The sequence below is a fragment of the Vespa velutina genome, chromosome 18 (assembly GCF_912470025.1).
Source record: "Vespa velutina chromosome 18, iVesVel2.1, whole genome shotgun sequence".
Classification (NCBI taxonomy): domain Eukaryota; kingdom Metazoa; phylum Arthropoda; class Insecta; order Hymenoptera; family Vespidae; genus Vespa; species Vespa velutina.
The window spans coordinates 3638467-3659399 of record NC_062205.1 but is presented as its reverse complement, the minus strand read 5'-3'; the positions used below and the strand labels follow the sequence as shown (position 1 = coordinate 3659399).

The window sequence follows — 20933 nt, the reverse complement described above, 5'->3', positions numbered from 1 at the left end:
AAAGAAACGAGAGATCATGTCTTCTGATGTCGTAAAAAAAGAATTTTTTGTGACTGTATATAACGAGAAGTGTCACTGATTATTTTAATATTTTTCAAGAAACAATGCCGAGTTTAATTCTAAATAATATTCGATTGCAGTTATTCTGGGAATAAATGTAATTATCCAGAAGAAATTTTTTCTTCTTTTTATGAATTTATTTCCATGAACATATATATTATTTGGCTAAGAAAAAAACCAATGCTTTTGAATATCATCTATTCCATTAGACGCTTCTTTAGAAACACTCAGTATCCTTCTGGTTTATTTTACTTTTCCGGAGACAATGTTATATTCTCGTTTTACATTTGTTGTCGTATTATTTAACGCAACTGCTTGCGCAAACATATAAGCGCGTTCAATTAATTTACCGCTATTCTTTTTTACCTTTCTCTTGTCTTAAGGTACGAAGGCTACCGTAGTATCTATTACTCTTGACTGGTGCAATATACCTTTGAAAATATGTTCATAATAATAATGAGCCATAGCATACCTTTGCTCGTAGCTGTTAACACGATGAATACTTTCCTCAACGATTTCAATGTCGTAAGCATTACGATCGGCTTGCATTTTACTCTTATCATTCAAATGATAACGTAATTCTTTTGTGATTGTAGATAACGAGAAGTGTCACTGATTATTCTAATATTTTTCAAGAAACGATGCCAAGTTTAATCCTAAACAATATCCGTTTAATTAAAGTTACTCTGGGAATTCTTCCTTTCGTGTATATCTCTGTAAACAAATGTTATTTGGGCAAGAAAAAAATCAACGTTTTTGAACATTACCTTGACACTTTGACAAAAGCACCCAAAATCCTTCGAGTGTATTTCACGTTCACAGAACAACGTTATATTTTCGTTTTACATTTTCCATCGTACTGGCTAGCGCAACTCCTTGCGCAAGCGTAAATGCGCGATCAATTAATTTACCACTACTTTTTTTTTCCCCTTCTGAGTTTATCGATTATAGTTACTTCAGAACTCTTAGTTGTCCTATGGTGATGTTAGGGAACTGCTCGAAGTTTGGAATAGACGAGTATAAAACATGAAATCTAATGTTCAAGAGAAATTTGAAAAAAATAAAGTTCACATTACCTACGAAGATAATTTTGAATACATAATAAGCGTGGCCCGATATCTTTTGAAAATGGTCGCCGCCTGGCCGCTCGATGACAATGTTTCTACATCCGAAAGAATTTACAAATACTGCATGAACGTTTTTCTTTTCGCTTTGATAATATTCTTTTTTGCACCCAGCGTACTATACGCGATTTTCAAGACAAAATCCACAAGAGTTAAAATCAGAATCATTAGCATGATTTTAATGAATTTCGCAAATGTTATCAAATATATTTTTTTATTGATGCATAATAAAGAAATAAAAATATGTTTGTACGAGACAAAAGAGGACTGGAAAAATATTATATTGCGGCAGGATTATGAGAATATGTTATCTCGAGGCAAACTTGGAAGATCTTTGGTGATACTGTCAACTTGCTTGATCTATGGTGCAAGTTTATTTAACCGTGTGATAATACCACTCACCAAAGGGAACATAATTGTAAACAATGTTACGATAAGACGATTGCCTCTTCCAAGTTATTACATTTTTTTCGACGTGCAGAAATCACCAGTTTACGAATTCATTTACTTCGCTCAAATATTTACTGGATTCGTTGTTTTAATCATCGCTTCGACAGTATTCGCTTTAACGACATACTTTATCATGCATATCTGCGGCCAAATTGATATTCTGATAAGAGAAATTCAGGATATCGAGACGGCGAACTCGGACATTGGAAATGCTGACAATCTCATCCACTTGACGATTCTGCATCAGATAAAAAGCAAAAGGCAAGTCGGAAAACAAGCGATGGAGTATACTCACAAACACACTTAAAATTAAAATATAAGATGCACACATCTAACCATTTTTATTATTCTTCATTAAAATTTGCATGTATGTATCAGTAATTATTGTTATTTACTTATATTGTTTGTTACAGCTTCCTGAAAAAAGTAACGGAGATTGTACAGTACATGTGCCTAGCGGAAATATTTTTTTGCATGCTCAGTATTTGCGTCGTCTTTTACGCTTTGAATAGGGTACGATGAAGAAAATAAAAAGAGAGATAGTGTATACATCTACGATATTACAGAAGGCATTGGCTCAATTCAATACTTAGCTGTACAAATTTTCCTTTTAATTCGATCGTACAAACTCGTTATATACACGTCATCACATCATTTATTGTCAATTTCTAATGTTTTTTTTCAAATCTATCGTTCGAAAATTTTATTTCAATTCGTACGAAAATCACGTTCATTTCGAGCTTTTTAATATTGTATTAAATTTAAATAAAATGAATAATAAATGCATAGGTATATATTACTCCTTTCATAATAGACATAACTTGTTAATAAATTTACAGGATTATACTTACAGCATAATATCTATAATAGGGTATTCGATAATCATCATATCGTTCACTTTCAATCTTTTCATTTTTTGTTACATTGGAGAACTTCTAGATACTCAGGTATTTTTTAAATCAATTTTTAATTTTTAATATTTCTAATCAATTTTTAATCGGTTTTTCTACGAATTTCCTACATTTCTTTCTCATAATCGAAATTTATTCTCCAGAATATGAAAGTCATAACAATTTCAAGAACGCTCGGCTGGCATAATCTCCTCCTTAAATCTGTTAAAAATTTGATAATAGTAATACTTGTAGCGAATGATCTACAGAAGTTGGTACCAGGCAAGTTTGTGCCTCTGACATTAAGTAACTTTACTACGGTAAATATTAAGATCCTTTCAAATTCTCATCGATAGTTTAACTTAATTACGAATGTGATATAATCGACGATTCAATTTTGACAGATGTTTAAAACAGCTATCGGATACTTCAATTTTCTTCGAAATACTACTTCGTAGTTGTATCGAGCTTTGATCTCAAAAGATACGATTAGGGACTATTAATATCAATGTTAAACAATAAACAAACTTACTAGGGGAAAAAAAATCGACGAATACAAGAATTCTTTTTGCTTTCCTTGCTTTTTATCGTAAACATTGTTTTGCATTCTTGTTTTATCATTATGTTTGAGTTAAAAAAAAAAAAAAAAAATATATATATATATATATATATAGGAGGAAAAAGTACAAAGAACATTAAAGCAATCTAGTACAGAATGAATATATTTCGTAAATTCTATCGTAAGTAATGGTTCGTATTGGTGTTGTTCGTATAGCTTTGTGTACACTGGCCTCGCATATAAGTAGACATTCTTATCAGTTTCGCCAAAAATAAAACGCAGCACGCTTGCTTTTAAGAATTTTATAATTTTCATGAAAATCACATAGAACGTTGCCGAGGTTTTTAAGGAGCACCGATAAAACACACACAGCCAATATTATCTCACAGTAGAATAAAACAAGAGTATGAACTAATATGACCTATGACAGAAAGGATAGGCGGGACGAAATTAGCGCAAGCGCAAAACTGATTCGTTCGAGGGTGCATTTCTAATTGTGTCCTAAAGATTCAGTAACGTTTTAGCATTGAGACCAGACAAACGGCTCTGTCTTGTCGGTACTACATGGAAAATTTCATGGTTGACAGTTTCGAAAAGGACGTTGATCTAAGTGTCTCTCTAAATCGTTGGGTATCTAAACCGATTGGTACTTGGCCTTTTTCATCAGATGTCTCTAAAAACGATCTATTCGAGATTTTTCTAAAAAAGATTACAATCGTGATTTGCTATATGCTATTAGGTTTCATCTTGATATTTGGCGGAATGTATTTAGTTCTTGAGCTAGAAGACTTTTACAGTCACTTGAAACTTGGCAGCGCGCTCAGCTTTTTCTTGATGGCTGCTATAAAATATTTCGTTCTGATAGTCCGCGAGAACGATATACGGAGGTGTATAGGTTGCATAGAGATGGATTGGAGGAACGTAAAATATCTCGAAGATAAAAAGATTATGATCGAGAATGCAAAATTTGGACGTAAACTCTTAATAATTTGCGGTATATTTATGTATGGTGGCGTTCTCTTTTACTACGTAGCCTTACCAATGACACGTCAAAAAGTTTTTGACGAAGAGAAAAACATTACGTATAGATCTCTCGTATATCCTGTACCGAAGATCGTCGCGGACACTCGTCTAAGCCCAATCAATGAGATTTTCTACGTTCTTCAACTCTTTTCCGGTCTGGTCGCACATAACATAACCGTAGCTACCTGCGGTCTCGCCGCACTTCTCGCGATGCATGCTTGCGGTCAACTTGAAATACTTATGTCCTGGCTTGAATATCTCGTCGACGGTCGAGAAGATGTCTCGGACACGCTCGACAACAGATTGGCTGATATCGTCGAACAGCACATGCGTGCTTTCAGGTAAGCCTACTTTAATGTTCTATCATGCTCGCTTTCCTTCGACGGTATCAAATATAGTTGTATACCCTTGGACACTTAATTTCCAGCTCGCCTATACTCGATATCTTCTATCGATAATAGTTACGTCTACATCAATATGGAATTTTTACATTTTAGTTTCATTAAACGCACAGAAGAGATAATACGAGAAATATCCCTCGTTGAGTTAATGGGATGCACTTTGAACATGTGTTGCCTCGGATATTATTGTATGGTGGTACGCATACGATCTAGTAAATAAATCATTCTTGCACGTTGAACGATTTTTTTTTTTCATCCCTTTCTTTTCCATTTTCTCCTCGTTTCCTTTCTTTTGTTTCCATTAATACTACGCACAAATTTTCATTATATAGATTATTTACTTCTATTATCTATAAATTGCAGGAATGGGATATTAGACGACCACTCGATAGCTTTACTTATTTAATATTACTTACATCGGTCACATTCAACATCTTCATATTTTGTTACATAGGCGAAGTTCTTGCCGAACAGGTATTTCCCTTAATCATCTTTCGCAGAATTTTTTAATATGATTAAAATATTATACGATAGAAAAGCGTTTACGTTACGTACATACGTAGAACGTTTATACGTAATACGTGATAAATGCGAATAGGAATACGAAATAAATAAGAATTCGAAAAACATAAAAAATTCAAAAGACCCAGAACATTCGCGCGAAATATTTTCTATACTAATTGCAAAGATGTTGTAACAGACTGTGAAAGTTGGTGAAAGATCTTACATGATAGATTGGTACCGGATACCGGAAAGAAAAAGTCTTGCCCTTGTGTTGATAATTATGATGTCTAATTCGTCCACCAGATTGACCGCTGGCAATTTTATTGAATTATCTATAAGTAGTTTTTGCGACGTAAGTATTCAAACGGACAAATATAAATGATAGGATCCTAAAATTTAAAATTATCACTTGGTAGGATCCTAAGGATTGAAATTATTACTTGAATAACTTTTCTCTAAACCTTTTTTACTTTTAAATCCAGGTTATTAAGTCAGCTACTGCCTACTTGAACATGCTTCGTACGTTTACAATCTAGAATATATTATTGGTAGAAACATGATTTAGTATTTATTAGACTGTTCACTTCTAAAAGAAAGTAACAAAAAAAAAGGGAATAATATTATTTGACTTTTAATTTATATCCAAAACCATATTTTCAATGTCCACTTCAACAGACGCACATTCACCTTCCAATAATCAGAATCAATAATTCTAAGCATTGACTGAAGCGGCATGAAAATAACATACTTGATAGTTTGCTACGGAAGGAATATCGGTGGTCGATAGATAAATCGTGCGTGCGTGCATGACTTAGAACATTGTTTCTACGTATTTTCATAGAATCTAAGGACTGAATAAATAGTAGATATGCGTAAAACGTGATCGTAATAGGGAAATAATATCCTGTATAACGTATCGCATAGAAGGGTCGATCCCTTTTGCGAAAATCGGATAATCGTTTAATAGCGTACTCATATATTATTTCTAAGTTAAAAAGTCGTAATTATGTATATCCCATATTAAAGGAGAGAGACAATGAGAAAGTACTCGATAATTGCGTACATATAAGTTAATTACATTAGTAATAGCTAGGGGATAGTGAGAAAATATCACGTTAACCATCATTAATAAATACAATAATTATACTTACGTGAACGACAAAGACTACAAAAAGTACGTATATCTCACAATAAAATCCTCGATTCTTTACTTTTCGATGATATTCTTTCGTCTTTGTATTTTATATTCCTAATGTGATCTTGAAGATTGGGAACATCTATGACAAGCTGCACATCCTGATGAATTGGTTGGAAGGCTTGCTAAATGCTCGGGAAGTTATGTGCCCTAACGTGGACGAAGGAATAGTAAGTATCATTCGATATGACGCCCAAATCTTCAAGTAAATTTCTTATCATTGATCTTACTTCTCTCGAAGAATAGCCATATTGCTTATCTGAAAGAAATTTTGCTTATTAGCTTTATATCACTCTATGAGAATTTATTACATGAGGTTTCTCAGATCGTCTAGGATGTATGTAAGTGAAATAAATGTTTAGTTGGATATTACTGCATTATGATGATTATACGTTTTGTATAACAAAATGAACGACGAAAAAACAATAAAATGTTTTGTTACAGGAATGAGAAATATTACCCAACGTTTAGATTGCCTAACGTATGGCATAATTTCTACATCCATTACATAAGAACTGAGTCATCAAGGAAAGAATTATATTTCAGGTATATTTTTTTTTTTCTTTCACGTTGCTCTTATCCGTACAAATTCTTAAGGCTCGTCCAGAAACTGAACACTGACGACGAGTGCAAGTCTCGAGAAAAATCATATATAAAGTTATAGCGATTTCGTAAGAATGGCAGAAGAACAGATCGCGCAAAATCAAAATTAAAAAAATATCACGTATCTACGCTCGTAGATCAATAAAATTAAAAATGTATTATACGTACAATTATACATATATTCTATGTAACGTATCGCATAAAAGGGTCGATCCCTTTAGCGGAAATCATACGATTATTTAATAGCGTTCCCATATACTATTTCTAAGTTAAAGAGTCGCATTTACGTATCTTCGATCATAAGGGGGGAATGAGTAATGCTCGATTCAACGCAGGCGCACAATAAGTCTATGAATATAAAAAATGATGCTGGTACTATCAGTAATAGTTGAGAGGTAGTGAAGATATCACGTTAAGTATGATTACCAAATATGATAATTATACTCACGCGAACAATGACGGCGACGACTACATGAAGTACGTAAATCTCACAACCGAACAGAATCGCTGGATTTTGGAGCCATTAGGTATTTGGCCATTGAAAAGATATTGCGCCGAGGTTTCTTGGAAGGACAATTTTCTTCGTAAAGGAAAAAACGTGATCTTTTATTTTCTGATGATCTTTGTCTTTGTATCTTGCGTTCCTTACGTGATTTTTGAGGTCGAAAGTATCTACGATAAATTGAAGCTTACCGGTCCATTGAGTTTCTGTGCGATGGCCATTCTCAAGTATATCTTTTTGACTATCCGAGAGGAGGAAATTCGATATTGCGTGGAATCTATCGAGATGGATTGGAAGAGGATAACGCATTTCGAGGACGAACGAATAATGATAAATAAAGTTTACTTCGGACGTCGTCTCGTGACTATTTGCATCATTTTCACTTACGGTGCTGCTAGTTTTTATTATATTGTCTTACCTTTGATGAGCGGAAAGGTTTTTGCACCTGCTATAAACGTAACATACAGGCCAGCTCCTTTTCCCGTAGCTAGCTTCCTCATGGATATTCGTTACAGTCCGGCAAACGAAATCATTATCTTTATTCAATGTCTTTACGGATTTGCGGCTCATTCGATCGCAGCTGGTACTTGCAGTTTGGCAGCCATTTTCACGATGCACGCTTGCGGGCAACTGCAGGTCTTGATGAATTGGCTGGAACACTTGTTGGATGGTCGGGAAGGCATGTGTTCCAACGTGGACGAAAGAATGGCGAGTATCATTCAACAACATGTTCGAACTTTGAAGTAAGCTCTCTCTCTTTAAACTTTTTCCTCGAAGAAGACTAGCCGTATTGTTTTATCTGAAAATGATTTTGTTTTTATAGTTTCATATCGCTCACTGAAAATTTATTACATGAGGTTTCTCTAATCGAGGTCGTAGGATGTACTTTAAATATGTGCTTACTTGGATATTATTGCATTATGGTGAGTATGAGTTTGGTATAACCAAATGAGCAACGAATGAACGACAAAATATTTTGTTACAGGAAAGTAACATGTCCGAAACATTAGGCTGCATAACGTATGGCATAATTCTTACATCCGTGACTTTCAATATTTTCATATTTTGTTACATAGGGGAGCTACTTATAGAACAGGTTTGTTAAATTATTTATAATTCATCGAATGGAATCAGTATGATAAGATAAATTTATAAAAAATATATTTTCTATTAGTGTCAAATATTAGGGGAGCGAACGTACGCGATCGATTGGTATCGTTTAACAGGAAAGAAAAGTCAACCTCTTATTCTCCTAATCGCCATGTCGAGAGCAACAACGAAATTAACTGCTGGAAATTTCATGGAGCTTTCTTTGAGTAGTTTCAGCGACGTAAGTATGTAGTAAAAATGGGAATTAGAAAAAGTAGAGTTACCTTTATTCGTTCATTCATGACAGATTATCAAATCGTCGGTCGCCTATTTAAATATGTTACGAACATTGACGTAATTAAGTTTATCGTGTTCTGAGAATGTAAAGGAACATAACTTTTGACGATAATCTGATTAAAGCACAATATTATTTTTTTGATTTAACAAATATTTAACTTGTTATCCTGCCCAGAAAAATATTTTTCTTTTTTTACACCCTTTACATACCTTAAAACTTACGATCCGTAACACTTGTAATAAGTCATAAGAAATCACGGAGATCACATTATTTACACTAAACTATTGTTACGTCACTACGGCAAATCCTGCTGAAGGAAATCCAATGAAGAGCACTGGCGCCCATTTTCATTTGTATTTGCTTTGCTAGGTTCGGTCAGGCGGACTTTGTTACGTTTAAAGCCGTAAATAGTTACATAGTACCGAGCAATCGTTCAAACGTCGATCATGGTTGATGATGCATTCATAACAATTTCTTAGGGCTCGTCCGGGATCTGAACACTGACGACGAGTGCAAGTCTCGAGAAAAATTGTATATAAAGTTATAGCGATTTCGTAAGAATGGCGGAAGAACAAATCGTGCAATACCAACATTAAAAGAATATCACGTATCTACAATCGTAGATCAATAAAATTAAAAATATATTATAAGTTCAATTATCGCGATATCTATTGTCGTATTAAGATACTTTGTTTTCTCTGAATGAATGACGTGACGAAAATAAAGAAACAAAGGAAAAAGAGAAAAAGCATCGATATACCATTGGTCCTACCAATGGAGATTACAATTTAAAACTTATAACAATTTATAAATGTATGTACATACGTAGGTAGAACACACTCCGGCAGGTAGAAGATAACGTAAGCCGTTGCATTCGCAGTGCACTTTGTAACTGAAATAAGCTCTCCCTCTGTAATGGGCTTTTGCACGCAAGCGTAAAGCCCATTGCCCCATCTACATTCTATACGCTGCTCGCTCAGTGAAGCAAGGGATCCTGATAAGAACATTCCAATCGTGATATGGTCGTACCAGAAATGAAACACTTAGAGGAGAAAAAATCCCGCGTTATCGCATATTCTAATAGAATCGAATTCGCTCTAAATTATTCCATACAAATAGGACGTTGTATTTTGAAAGTGATCGGGGCATGGCCGCTCTACGAAGAAAGCACAAACATCGAAAAGTTCTATAGCTATTTTGCAAAAGGCTTTTGTTACTTTCTCTTTACCTTTCTACTCGTACCAGGGCTGCTTCGAATTTTCTTAATAGAACAGAATACACGCATACGGCTGAAGATCTTAGGTCCTCTCTGCTCGTGTTCGATAAACGCTCTGAAATATAGTATATTAATAACGCGCGGGAAAAAGATTCGAGAATGTATGAAGCATGTTAGGGAAGATTGGAAAAAAATAGTGTTGAAAAAGGATTACGAATCAATGATGTCACATGCCAAGATCGGAAGGACTTTGGCGTTGATGTCAGTCTCTTTTCTGTATGGCGCGGGAATGTCTTATCGTACTATCTTACCTCTTACAAAAGGCAAAATCATCATCGGTAATCTCACAATATGACCCCTTGCATGTCCGAGTTACTTCGTATTATTTGACGAGCAAGAAACTCCAGCTTACGAGCTTGTCTTTCTTGGACAATTTCTTGCTGGCTTCGCCGTTTATTCGGTAGCTTGTGGCGTTTGTGGTTTAGCGACCTTCCTGATCATGCACGCGTGTGGCCAACTCGAAATTCTTATGAGAATGATGAGAGACATTGTCGATGGGAAAGACGACGTCGATGGTACTGATCCAGATACGCGAATTGCCGAGGTAATTAAACATCAAATCCGATCTAAAACGTAAGTATTACCTTTTAACGTTTTACATCATTTTCACACAACTTTGCATTTCCCCTTTATATACTTTTAAAAGGTTGCGTGACTCGAGCTCCGCATGCACGATGATCCTCTGTAAAATTATACCAGATCTATATCTTAGCAATATTTTATTTTCAGTTTCGTAAAGGAAGTAGAAGGGATTCTGCAGTACATGTGCATGGTAGAGATCTTGGGTTGTACTAGTCTCGTTTGTCTTGTTTTGTATTACGTTATCATGGTACGCTTTTTAGATTTGTACATTTGACTAATATCGTCAAACTAATAAAAGAATCATCAAATTCGTAGGAGTGGGAAAATAGTGATACGACCGGATTAATTACATATTTCATTTTTCTCCTATCTTTCGCCTTTAACATGTTTATTTTTTGTTACATCGGCGAGCTTCTTTCGGAACAGGTGCGAAATGTTTTTCTTATTTTCCAGCTTCCTATCGATCTTATTCTTTTTATTATTTATTTATTTTTCTTTTATACTTTTTCATAGAGAAATATAACACTTGTATTATTTTTTCAAGGGTGCGAAAGTCGGAATAACTTCTTGTACTCTTGAATGGAATCGTCTTCCGACGAAAAGCGCTCAAAGCCTAATATTGCTAATATTAGCATCGAATCATCCAATAAAAATCGTAGCCGGTAAATTGATGCACATGTCACTCAGAAATTTTAATGGCGTAAGTACATTCATAAACGCAATGAGGTTTTTAATATTCTCGTAATGATTCCAAATGATCAGCATACGATCTTATTTTTGTAGATCATTAAAACTTCGGTTGGATATTTCAACATCCTTCGAAATAGCATCTAAAATCAATGACCGGAATTGCAGTTTTTATCGTCAGGAATCGAGAGGTTTGAGTAGTTGTAGAATTATTATAATGAAAGTTGAAACAAATTTGTTTGAATTATATCTTACAATAAGAATAAGTAATTATAAAAATAGAAAATCTGTACTATATAAAATATGCCAAAGTAAATAATTCTCTTTGTGGCGCACTTTGAAATAGTATTAAAAAAAAAATTCCTACAACATTGTATCCTGTTCGAATGACTTATCAATATGCACAATTACAGTTGTACTGTAATTGTTCTTCGATCGTTCATAACGAGTAATAAGTCAGAGTAAAAGTTCACTCTTTATCACACCAAGAATAACTCTGCTAGTTCATTCCAAAAAGTTATTTTCTTACTATTACACGAATAGAAGTTGCGCTTGGACCGTGTTTATTGATTACGTTTGAACCACCGTCTCGAAAAAGATAGAGATGTCGTGAATGAATATTCTGCGTAACGTATCGCATAGAAGGGTCGATCCCTTTGGCGGAAATCATACGATCGTTTAACAGCGTTCCCAGATATTATTTCTAAGTTAAAGAGTAGCATTTACGTATCTTCGATCTTAAGGGGGGAATGTGTAATGCTCAGCTCAACGCAGGCGCACAATAACTCCACGAATATATAAAATGATGCAAGTACTATCAGTAATAGTTGAGAGGTAGTGAAGATATCAAGTTAAATATGATTACCAAAAGCGATAACTATACTTCCGCGAACAATGACTGCGACAACTACATGAAGTACGCAAATCTTACAACCGAACCAAATCGCTGGATTTTGGAGCCATTGGGTATTTGGCCATTGAAAAGAGATTGCGTCGAGGTTTCTTGGAAGGACAATTTTCTCCGTAGAGGAAAAAACGTGATCTTTTATTTTCTGATGATTTTTGTCTTTGTATCTTGCGTTCCTTACGTGATTTTTGAGGTCGAAAGTATCTACTATAAGTTGAAGCTTACCGGTCCATTGAGTTTCTGTGTGATGGCCTTTCTTAAGTATACCTTTTTGACTATCCGAGAGAAAGACATTCGATGTTGCATCGAGTTCATCGAGATGGATTGGAAGAAGATATCGCATTTCGAGGACGAACGAATAATGATCGAAAAACTTCATACCGGACGTCGTCTCGTAACTCTTTGCATCATTTTGACTTTCGGTGCTGCTGGTTTTTATCACATTGTCTTACCTTTGATGAGCGGAAAGGTTTTTGCACCTGCTATAAACGTAACATATAGGCCAGCCCCTTTTCCCGTAACCAGCTTGCTCATGGATATTCGTTACAGTCCGGCAAACGAAATTATTATCTTTATTCAATGTCTTTACGGATTTACGGCTCATTCGATCGCAGCTGGTACTTGCAGTTTGGCAGCCGTTTTCACGATGCACGCTTGCGGACAGCTGCAGGTCTTGATGAATTGGCTGGAACACTTGTTGGATGGTCGAGAAGGCATGTGTTCCAACGTGGACGAAAGAATGGCGAGTATCATTCAACAACATGTTCGAACTTTGAAGTAAGCTCTCTCTCTTTAAACTTTTTCCTCGAAGAAGACTAGCCGTATTGTTTTATCTGAAAATGATTTTGTTTTTATAGTTTCATATCGCTCACTGAAAATTTATTAAATGAGGTTTCTCTAATCGAGGTCGTCGGATGTACTTTAAATATGTGCTTACTTGGATATTATTGCATTATGGTGGGTATGAGTTTGATATAACCAAATGAACGACGAATGAACGACAAAATATTTTGTTACAGGAAAGTAACATGTCCGAAAGATTAGGTTGCATAACGTATGGCATAGTTCTTACATCCGTGACTTTCAATATTTTCATATTTTGTTACATAGGGGAGCTACTTATAGAACAGGTTTGTTAAATTATTTATAATTCATCGAATGGAATCATTATGATAAGATAAATTCATAGAAAATGTATTTTCTCTTAGTGTCAAATATTAGGGGAGCGAACGTACGCGATCGATTGGTATCGTTTAACAGGAAAGAAAAGTCAACCTCTTATTCTCCTAATCGCCATGTCGAGAACAACGACGAAATTAACTGCCGGGAATTTCATGGAGCTTTCTTTGAGTAGTTTCAGCGACGTAAGTATGCACTAAAAATGTGAATTAGAAAAAGAAATGTTACATTTATTCGTTCATTCATGACAGATTATCAAATCTTCGGTCGCCTATTTAAATATGTTACGAACATTGACGTAATTAAGGTTATCGAGTTCTGAAAATGTAAAGGAACATAATCTTCGACGATAATTTGATTAAAGCACAATATTATTTTTTTGATTTAACAAACATTTAACTTGTTATCCTGCCAGAAAAATATTTTTCTTTTTTTCTCCCCCTTTACATACCTTAAAACTTACGATCCGTAACACTTGTAAGAAGTCATAAGAAATCACGGAGATCACATTATTTACACTAACCTATTGTTACGTCTCTACGGCAAATCCTGCTGAAGGAAATCCAATGAAGAGCACTGGCGCCCATTTGCATTTGTATTTGCTTTGCTAGGTTCGGTCAGGCGAACTTTGTTACGTTTAAAGCCGTAAATAGTTACATAGTACCGAGCAATCGTTCAAACGTCGATCATGGTTGATGATGCATTCATAACAATTCTTAGGGCTCGTCCGGGATCTGAACACTGACGACGAGTGCAAGTCTTGAGAAAAATTGTGTATAAAGTTATAGCGATTTCGTAAGAATGGCGGAAGAACAAATCGTGCAATACCAAAATTAAGAGAATATCACGTATCTACACTCTTAGATCAATAAAATTAAAAATGTATTATACGTCCAATTATCGCGATGACTATTGTCATATTAAGATATTTTGTTTTCTCTGAACGAATAACGTGACGAAAATAAAGAAACAAAGGAAAAAGAGAAAAAGCATCGATATATCATTGGTCCTACCAATGAAAATTATAATTTAAAACTTATAACAATTTATAAATGTATGTACATACGTAGGTAGAACACACCCCGGTAGGTGGAAAATAACGTAAGCTGTTACATTCCCAGTGAACTTTGTAACTGAAATTAGCTCTCCCTCTATAATGGGTTTTTGTACGCAAGCGTAAAGCCCATTGCCCCATCTACACTCTATACGCTGCTCGCTCAGTAGAGCTAGAAATCCTTATAAGAACATTTCAATCGTGATATGATCGTACCTGAAATGAAACAGTTAGTGGGGAAAAAATCCTGCGTTTTCGCATATTCTAATAGAATCGAATTCACTCAAAATTATTCTACACACATAAGTCGTTGTATTTTGAAAGTGGTTGGGACCTGGCCGCTCTACAAAGAAAGCTCAGACATCGAAAAGTTCCATAGCTGTTCTGCAAGGGGCTTTTGTTACTTTCTCTTTACCTTTCTACTCGTACCAGGGCTGCTTCGAATTTTCTTAATAGAACAGAATACACGCATACGGCTGAAGATCTTAGGTCCTCTCTGCTCGTGTTCGATAAACGCTCTGAAATATAGTATATTAATAACGCGCGGGAAAAAGATTCGAGAATGTATGAAGCATGTTAGGGAGGATTGGAAAAAAATAGTGTTGAAAAAGGATTACGAATCAATGATGTCACATGCCAAGATCGGAAGGACTTTGGCGTTGATGTCAGTCTCTTTTCTGTATGGCGCTGGAATGTCTTATCGTACTATCTTACCTCTTACAAAAGGCAAAATCATCATCGGTAATCTCACAATATGACCCCTTGCATGTCCGAGTTACTTCGTATTATTTGACGAGCAAGAAACTCCAGCTTACGAGCTTGTCTTTCTTGGATAATTTCTTACTGGCTTCGCCGTTTATTCGGTAGCTTGTAGTGTTTGTGGTTTAGCGAACTTCGTGATCATGCACGCGTGTGACCAACTCGAAATTTTTATGAGAATGATGAGAGACATTGTCGGTGGGAAAGACGACGTTGATGATACTGAACCAGATACGCGTATCGCCGAGGTAATTAGACATCAAACCCGATCCAAGAAGTAAGTATTACCTTTTAACGTTATACATCATTTTCACACGAGTTTGTATTTCTTCTTTATATACTTTTAAAAGATTGCGTGACTCGAGCTCCGCATGCACGATGATCCTCTGTAAAATTATATCAGATTTATATCTTAGTAATATTTTATTTTCAGTTTCGTAAAGGAAGTAGAAGAGATTCTGCAGTACATGTGCATGGTAGAGATCTTGGATTGTATTAGTCTCGTTTATCTTGCTCTGTATTACGATATCATGGTACGCTTTTTTGATTTAAACATTTGACTAATATCGTCAGAGTAATAAAATAATCATCGAATTCGTAGGAGTAGGAAAATAGTGGATACGACCGGATTAATTACATATTACATTTTTCTCCTATCTTTCGCTTTTAATACGTTTATCTTTTGTTTCATCAGCGAGCTTCTTTCGGAACAGGTGCGAAATGTTTTTCTTATTTTCCAGCTTCCTATCGATCTTATTCTTTTTATTATTTATTTATTTTTCTTTTATACTTTTTCATAGAGAAATATAACACTTGTATTATTTTTTCAAGGGTGCGAAAGTCGGAATAACTTCTTGTACTCTTGAATGGAATCGTCTTCCGACGAAAAGCGCTCAAAGCCTAATATTGCTAATATTAGCGTCGAATCGTCCAATAAAGATCGTAGCCGGTAAATTGATGCACATGTCACTCAGAAATTTTAATGGCGTAAGTACATTCATAAACGCAACAAGGTTTTTAATATTCTCGTAATGATTCCAAATGATCAGCGTACGATCTTATTTTTGTAGATCATTAAAACTTCGGTTGGATATTTCAACATCCTTCGAAATAGCATCTAAAATCAATGCCAGAAATCGCAGTTTTTATAGTCAGGAATCGAGGGATTTGAGTAGTTGTAGAATTATTATAATGAAAGTTGAAACAAGTTTGTTTGAATTATATCTTACAATAAGAATAAGTAATTATAAAAATAGAAAATCTGTACTATATAAAATATGCCAAAGTAAATAATTCTCTTCTTGGCGCATTTTGAAAAAGTATTAAAAAAAAACTCCTGCGGTATTGTATCCCGTCCGAATGACCTATCAATATGCACAATTACAGTTGTACTGTAATTATTCTTCGATCGTTCATAACGAGTAATAAGTCAGAGTAAAAGTTCACTCTTTATCACCCCAAGAAAAACTCTGCTACCTCATTTCAAGAAGTTATTTACTTACTATCATATGAATCGAAATTGCGCTTGGATCGTGTTTATTAATTATGTTTGAACCAACGTCTCGAAAAAAATAGAGATATCGTGATTGAATATCCTGTGTAACGTACAACATAGAAGGGTCAATCCCTTTAGCGGAAATCATACGGTCGTTTAATCGCGTTTCCATATACTATTTCTAAGTTAAAGAGTCGCAGTTACGTATCTTCGATCTTAAGTGGGGGAATGAGTAATGTTCGGTTCAACGCAGGCGCACAATAACTCCACGAATATATAAAATGATGCTAGTACTATCAGTAATAGTTGAGAGGTAGTGAAGATATGACGTTAAATATGATTACCAAATACGATAATCATACTTCCGTGAACAATGACGTTGAAGACTACATGAAGTACGCAAATTTTACAACCGAACCGAATCGCTGGATTTTGGAGCCATTGGGTGTTTGGCCATTGAAAAGAGCTAACGTCGAGGTTTCTTGGAAGGATCATTTTCTCCGTAGAGGAAAAAACGTTTTCTATTATTTTCTGATGTTTTTTGTTTTTGTACCTTGCGTTCCTTATGCAATTTTTGAGATCGAAAGTATCTATTATAAGTTGAAACTTATCGGTCCAATGAGCTTTTGTCTGATGGGCTTTGTCAAGTATACCATTTTGAATATCCGAGAGAAGGACATTCGATGTTGCGTGAAGTCCATCGAGATGGATTGGAAGAGAATAACGCATTTCGAGGACGAACGAATAATGATGGATAAAGTTTATACCGGACGTCGTCTCGTAACTCTTTGCCTCATTTTGACTTACGGTGCTGCTGGTTTTTTTCACATTGTTTCACCTTTGATGAGCGGAAAGGTTTTTGCATCTGCTATAAACGTAACATACATGCCAGCTCCTTTTCCCGTAACTAGCTTGCTCATGGATATTCGTTACAGTCCGGCAAACGAAATTTTTATCTTTATTCAATGTCTTTACGGATTTATGGCTCATTCGATCGAGGCTGGTACTTGCAGTTTAACAGCCGTTTTCACGATGCACGCTTGCGGACAACTGCAGGTTTTGATTAATTGGCTGGAACACTTGTTGGATGGTCGGGAAGGCATGTGTTCCAACGTGGACGAAAGAATGGCGAGTATCATTCAGCTACATGTTCGAACCTTGAAGTAAGCTCTCTCATTAAACTTCTTCCTCGAAGAAGATTAGCCGTATTGTGTTATCTGAAAACGATTTTGTTTTTGTAGATTCATTTCGCGCACTGAAAGTTTATTAAATGAGGTTTCTCTAATCGAGGTCTTGGGATGTACTTTAAATATCTGCTTCCTTGGATATTATTGCCTTATCGTGGGTATGAGTTTGGTATAACCAAATGAATAACGAATGAACGACAAAATATTTTGTTACAGGAAGGTAACATGTCCGAAAGAATAGGTTGCATAACGTATGGCATAATTCTTTCCTCCATGACTTTCAATATTTTCATTCTTTGTTACATAGGGGAGCTACTTATAGAACAGGTTTGATAAATTATTTATAATACATTGAATGGAATCAGTATGATAAGATAAATTCATAGAAAATGTATTTTCTCTTAGTGTAAAATATTAGGAGAGCGAACGTATGCGATCGATTGGTATCGTTTAACAGGAAAGAAAAGTCAACCTCTTATTCTCCTAATCGCCATGTCGAGAACAACAACGAAATTAACTGCTGGAAATTTCATGGAGCTTTCTTTGAGTAGTTTCAGCGACGTAAGTATTTACTAAAAATGTGAATTAGAAAAGAAAATGTTACCTTTTTTCATTCATTCATGACAGATTATCAAAACGTCGGTCGCCTATTTAAATATGTTACGAACATTGACGTAATTAAGATTATTGAGTTCTGAAAATGTAAAGGAATATAATTTTTGACGATAATCTGATTAAACCACAATATTATTTTTTTGATTTAACAAACATTTAACTTGTTATCCTGTCCAGAGAAATATTTTTCTTTTTTTTTTCTTTTTTTTTTTTTCCTTTTTTTTACCTACCTTAAAACTTACGATCCGTAACACGTGTAATAAGTCGTAAGGTATCACGTAGATCACATTATTTATACTAAACTATCGTTACGTCGCTACGATGAATCCTGCTGAAGGAACTCCAATGAAGAGCGCAGGCGCGCATTTACATTTGCATTTGCTTTCCGAGGTTCGGTCAGGCGAGCCTCGTTACGTCTAACGCCGTGAATAGTTACTTAGTACCGAGCGGTCGTTCAAACGTCGATCATGGCTGATGATGCATTGTGCGTACCAGGTGTACGAGATAATTATTATGAGAATGCAAATTTCAATGTTCAGTTGAATCGTTGGATTTTAAAATCAATCGGTGCTTGGCCAAAATCTTCCGATATATCGTATTGTCAGATTTATTTGGATCGATTGAGCAAAACAATTTGTTATGCACTTATTATCTTTCTCATGATACCATGTGGATTATACTTGATGCTTGAGGTAAAGGATACTTACGATAAATTACGACTGACTGGACCATTGAGCTTTTGTCTGATGGCACTCATAAAATATTGTGCTCTAACTGTACGAGAAAACGATATTCGTCGGTGCTTCGACTACATCGAGTGGGATTGGAAGAAAGTTAAACATATCAAAGATCTCGAAATAATGAAGGCTAACGCAAATTTTGGTCGTCGTATCGTCATCGTTTGTGCAACATTCATGTACAGCAGTGCTGCTTTTTATTACATAGCTGTACCTTTCGCAAGAGGAATGATAACCGAGGAGGATAGCAACCTCACGTACAGACCTCTCGTTTATCCGGTTGCGAAGATCATCGTTGACGCTCGTCGTAGCCCGATCAACGAAATCTTCTTTGGTATTCAGTGTGTTTCAGGATTTCTTGCCCATTCTATTACGGCCGCTGCTTGCGGACTTGCCGCTACTTTTGCTATGCACGCTTGTGGACAATTGCAAATGATTATTTCTTATTTGGAAAACCTGGTCGATGGTCATGAAAATTCTTGCGACACCGTCCAAGAGAGATTTACGGATATCATTCAACGTCATGTCCGTGCATTGAAGTAAGTAAAGAGATAGTTATTGTCTCTGTAAAAAAAAATAAATATTGTAATAATTTCATCATTTTCTCTCGATTATGATTCTGTTTAATTATTTTTACCTTAAAACATTTTAGTTTCATATCGCTCACAGAGGAAGTGTTGAATGAAATATCCCTCGTCGAAGTTGTTGGATGTACCTTGAATATATGTCTTCTTGGGTATTACTGTATCACGGTAAAATAAATGATATGAACAGCGCGATCTATAAGAAAATAATGATCAATATTTATATTTACAGGGCTGGCAATATAACGAAACCATGGGTCGTCTAACTTACATCATATTATTCATATCAGTTACATTTAATATTTTTATATTCTGTTACATAGGTGAACTTCTTGCCGACCAGGTATAATATGAATTTCTATCTTAATAGTTTATCTTTTTAAAACCATGAAAATTTGTCTACATCAAAAGTAACATTAAAAGTAGTATTTTTAATTATTTTTAAATCAAAATTAAGATGTTAATCGATCTATATCACAGAATAGTCAAAAGAAATCCTATAACAGTGCCAAAAAGTAGGAGAAAGATCCTACATGATTGACTGGTACCGTCTACCATGGAAAGATGTTCGTGGCCTTGTTCTAATCCTTGCAATGTCCAATACGCCGAACAACCTAACAGCAGGATATTTGATAGAATTATCGCTAGCTAGTTTCGGCGATGTAAGTATCAAATTATTTAAGTGTATTTTATATTACTTTATCTGTAAAATATTTTGTATTCTTTTTCTTTACAGGTTATCAAATCATCGCTCGCATACTTGAATATGTTGAGAACATTGACCGAATAAAATACTGCCGATAAAGAACGAAGACGCACGAAAAACGATTCTTACGCTAATCTATGCAAGATCAACGTTATTAGAATTCGAAAGTTCTCTTTCATTGTAGATAAGAATGTAAATTAGGAAAAAGCAATGTAGTACCTTTGGATTATATCTTGATGTAGGTAAAACTTTCAAATTCTATCTCGCCTCTCACTCAATAAATTCAAAGGCACACGTGTGTCAGTCACGAAATCGCTGGTATCGATCAGCGTGCCGAACTATTATTGTACTCTTCTTCGTATTAATCTTTCTACAAAAGAGTTTCGTACGCGCAGGCGTAGAGATTAGGTAATGTGTGTTACGTAGAGGAGGGTGAAATTGATGGAGCACAGATGTTATCAGTAGCT

At 35.2% G+C, this 20933-nt stretch overlaps 6 protein-coding genes across 7 annotated transcripts; all 6 read left to right on the top strand.

Moving 5' to 3' along the window:
• Nucleotides 1–596: 596 nt before the first annotated feature.
• Nucleotides 597–2982, top strand: LOC124955568 (odorant receptor 43a-like). Its single transcript, XM_047510157.1, has 5 exons — nucleotides 597–1895; nucleotides 2048–2147; nucleotides 2474–2581; nucleotides 2689–2844; nucleotides 2929–2982. Exons 1-5 carry the CDS (start codon nucleotides 1087–1089, stop codon nucleotides 2980–2982), a joined length of 1227 nt encoding a protein of 408 aa, XP_047366113.1. The 5' UTR covers nucleotides 597–1086.
• A 632-nt stretch (nucleotides 2983–3614) lies between these two features.
• Nucleotides 3615–5625, top strand: LOC124955336 (odorant receptor 45b-like). The gene is made up of 5 exons (XM_047509623.1): nucleotides 3615–4447; nucleotides 4604–4703; nucleotides 4871–4981; nucleotides 5208–5363; nucleotides 5494–5625. The coding sequence occupies exons 1-5, from the start codon at nucleotides 3648–3650 to the stop codon at nucleotides 5545–5547; spliced, it is 1221 nt and encodes a 406-aa protein (XP_047365579.1). The 5' UTR covers nucleotides 3615–3647; the 3' UTR covers nucleotides 5548–5625.
• Nucleotides 5626–7206: 1581 nt separating this feature from the next.
• LOC124955335 (odorant receptor 22c-like) lies at nucleotides 7207–8820 on the top strand. 2 transcript variants are annotated; one of them, XM_047509622.1, is made up of 6 exons: nucleotides 7207–7699; nucleotides 7799–8054; nucleotides 8135–8234; nucleotides 8297–8407; nucleotides 8486–8641; nucleotides 8708–8820. In XM_047509622.1, exons 1-6 carry the CDS (start codon nucleotides 7228–7230, stop codon nucleotides 8756–8758), a joined length of 1146 nt encoding a protein of 381 aa, XP_047365578.1. In that variant the 5' UTR covers nucleotides 7207–7227; the 3' UTR covers nucleotides 8759–8820. The 2 variants fall into 2 exon arrangements, with proteins under 2 accessions (XP_047365578.1, XP_047365577.1); XM_047509621.1 differs by having other exon boundaries at nucleotides 7207–8054.
• Nucleotides 8821–9946: 1126 nt separating this feature from the next.
• LOC124955567 lies at nucleotides 9947–13631 on the top strand. The gene is made up of 10 exons (XM_047510156.1): nucleotides 9947–10252; nucleotides 10400–10547; nucleotides 10704–10803; nucleotides 10872–10982; nucleotides 11101–11256; nucleotides 12071–12927; nucleotides 13008–13107; nucleotides 13170–13280; nucleotides 13359–13514; nucleotides 13581–13631. The coding sequence occupies exons 1-10, from the start codon at nucleotides 10078–10080 to the stop codon at nucleotides 13629–13631; spliced, it is 1965 nt and encodes a 654-aa protein (XP_047366112.1). The 5' UTR covers nucleotides 9947–10077.
• Nucleotides 13632–14722: 1091 nt separating this feature from the next.
• On the top strand, nucleotides 14723–16263 carry LOC124955566 (odorant receptor 13a-like). The gene is made up of 6 exons (XM_047510155.1): nucleotides 14723–15124; nucleotides 15251–15419; nucleotides 15576–15659; nucleotides 15744–15855; nucleotides 15974–16129; nucleotides 16213–16263. Exons 1-6 carry the CDS (start codon nucleotides 14950–14952, stop codon nucleotides 16261–16263), a joined length of 747 nt encoding a protein of 248 aa, XP_047366111.1. The 5' UTR covers nucleotides 14723–14949.
• Nucleotides 16264–16954: 691 nt separating this feature from the next.
• Nucleotides 16955–20923, top strand: LOC124955565. Its single transcript, XM_047510154.1, has 11 exons — nucleotides 16955–17800; nucleotides 17879–17978; nucleotides 18041–18151; nucleotides 18230–18385; nucleotides 18452–18498; nucleotides 18711–18717; nucleotides 18880–19715; nucleotides 19829–19928; nucleotides 19993–20103; nucleotides 20267–20422; nucleotides 20497–20923. The coding sequence occupies exons 1-11, from the start codon at nucleotides 16962–16964 to the stop codon at nucleotides 20548–20550; spliced, it is 2517 nt and encodes an 838-aa protein (XP_047366110.1). The 5' UTR covers nucleotides 16955–16961; the 3' UTR covers nucleotides 20551–20923.
• The last annotated feature ends 10 nt before the right edge of the window (nucleotides 20924–20933 follow it).